This window comes from Rhagoletis zephyria, unplaced genomic scaffold (assembly GCF_001687245.7).
Source record: "Rhagoletis zephyria isolate East Lansing unplaced genomic scaffold, Rhagoletis_zephyria_1.1 Rzeph_scaffold_11278, whole genome shotgun sequence".
NCBI classification, from domain to species: domain Eukaryota; kingdom Metazoa; phylum Arthropoda; class Insecta; order Diptera; family Tephritidae; genus Rhagoletis; species Rhagoletis zephyria.
Genome location: NW_016168355.1, coordinates 1875 through 2644, shown reverse-complemented (window position 1 = coordinate 2644; position 770 = coordinate 1875). Strand labels below are relative to the sequence as shown.

Below are 770 nucleotides of genomic sequence, written 5' to 3'. Positions count from 1 at the left end.
CACATTCACCTTTTGTTCATTTGTGGTTTGGCAGTCATGCAGAACGATTTATTTACTTGGCTTTAAATGTAAGAGCATTGTGGCTTCATAGAAATTTATATATATAAACATAAATACATTTAGGAATGTATGCACGTTTGTGTGTATGCGCGTGTTTATTATCTCTACACACAGGTTCGTAAAGTTTTACAAGTACATTTGTATGTATGTATGTCTGTATGTCTGTATGCCAGAAACTTCACTTACCAAACCGCTTAACAAATAATGATAGGTCCTTCGTCCTAGCGATATATCGCGCACATGTTGTATGAGTATTTGTTTCGCCATTTCCGTTGGACAATCGAGCACAATGTATTTGTTGTTGAAGCGTAACTGTAAAAATTTTCTTGAATTTTCTGATTCCACTGTCATAGAAAGTAATTTCGATATACGTTAAGGCAAGACAACTTAGTACCCATAGCAATTGCTTTGTTGTTTCTTACTTGCAAATTGATAGTAAAGGAATTTATTTTTCTATATTCTAGCATGCGAAAGAAGGGGAGAAGCGAGAGGGACAGACTAACTGCCTCTTGTGACCTACATTAAAGTAACGCACATTTAATAATAACAAAAATTAATTCAAAACACACGTTTTATGAGACTCTAACACAAAATTGAAAAGCCTGATAAGGAGTCTAAAAGATAACTAAACTCTTAAAGTATGGCGAAGATATGCGTCTTTATATCTATTTTTTTTATATACCAACTATGTATGTAGGTTTCAAACGATC

General features: G+C 33.6%; 1 protein-coding gene across 1 annotated transcript in view; it reads right to left on the bottom strand.

Annotated features, from left to right (window-relative positions):
• Window positions 1-411, bottom strand: part of LOC108376971 (Glutamate receptor IB) — a gene marked incomplete at its 3' end in the record, with an annotated part of 16784 nt that extends 16373 nt beyond the window's left edge. Inside the window, exon 1 of the mRNA XM_017633233.1 lies at window positions 247-411. Within this exon, the coding sequence (XP_017488722.1) occupies window positions 247-411 (165 nt within the window). The remainder of the gene's footprint in view (window positions 1-246) is intronic.
• Between the last annotated feature and the right edge of the window lie 359 nt (window positions 412-770).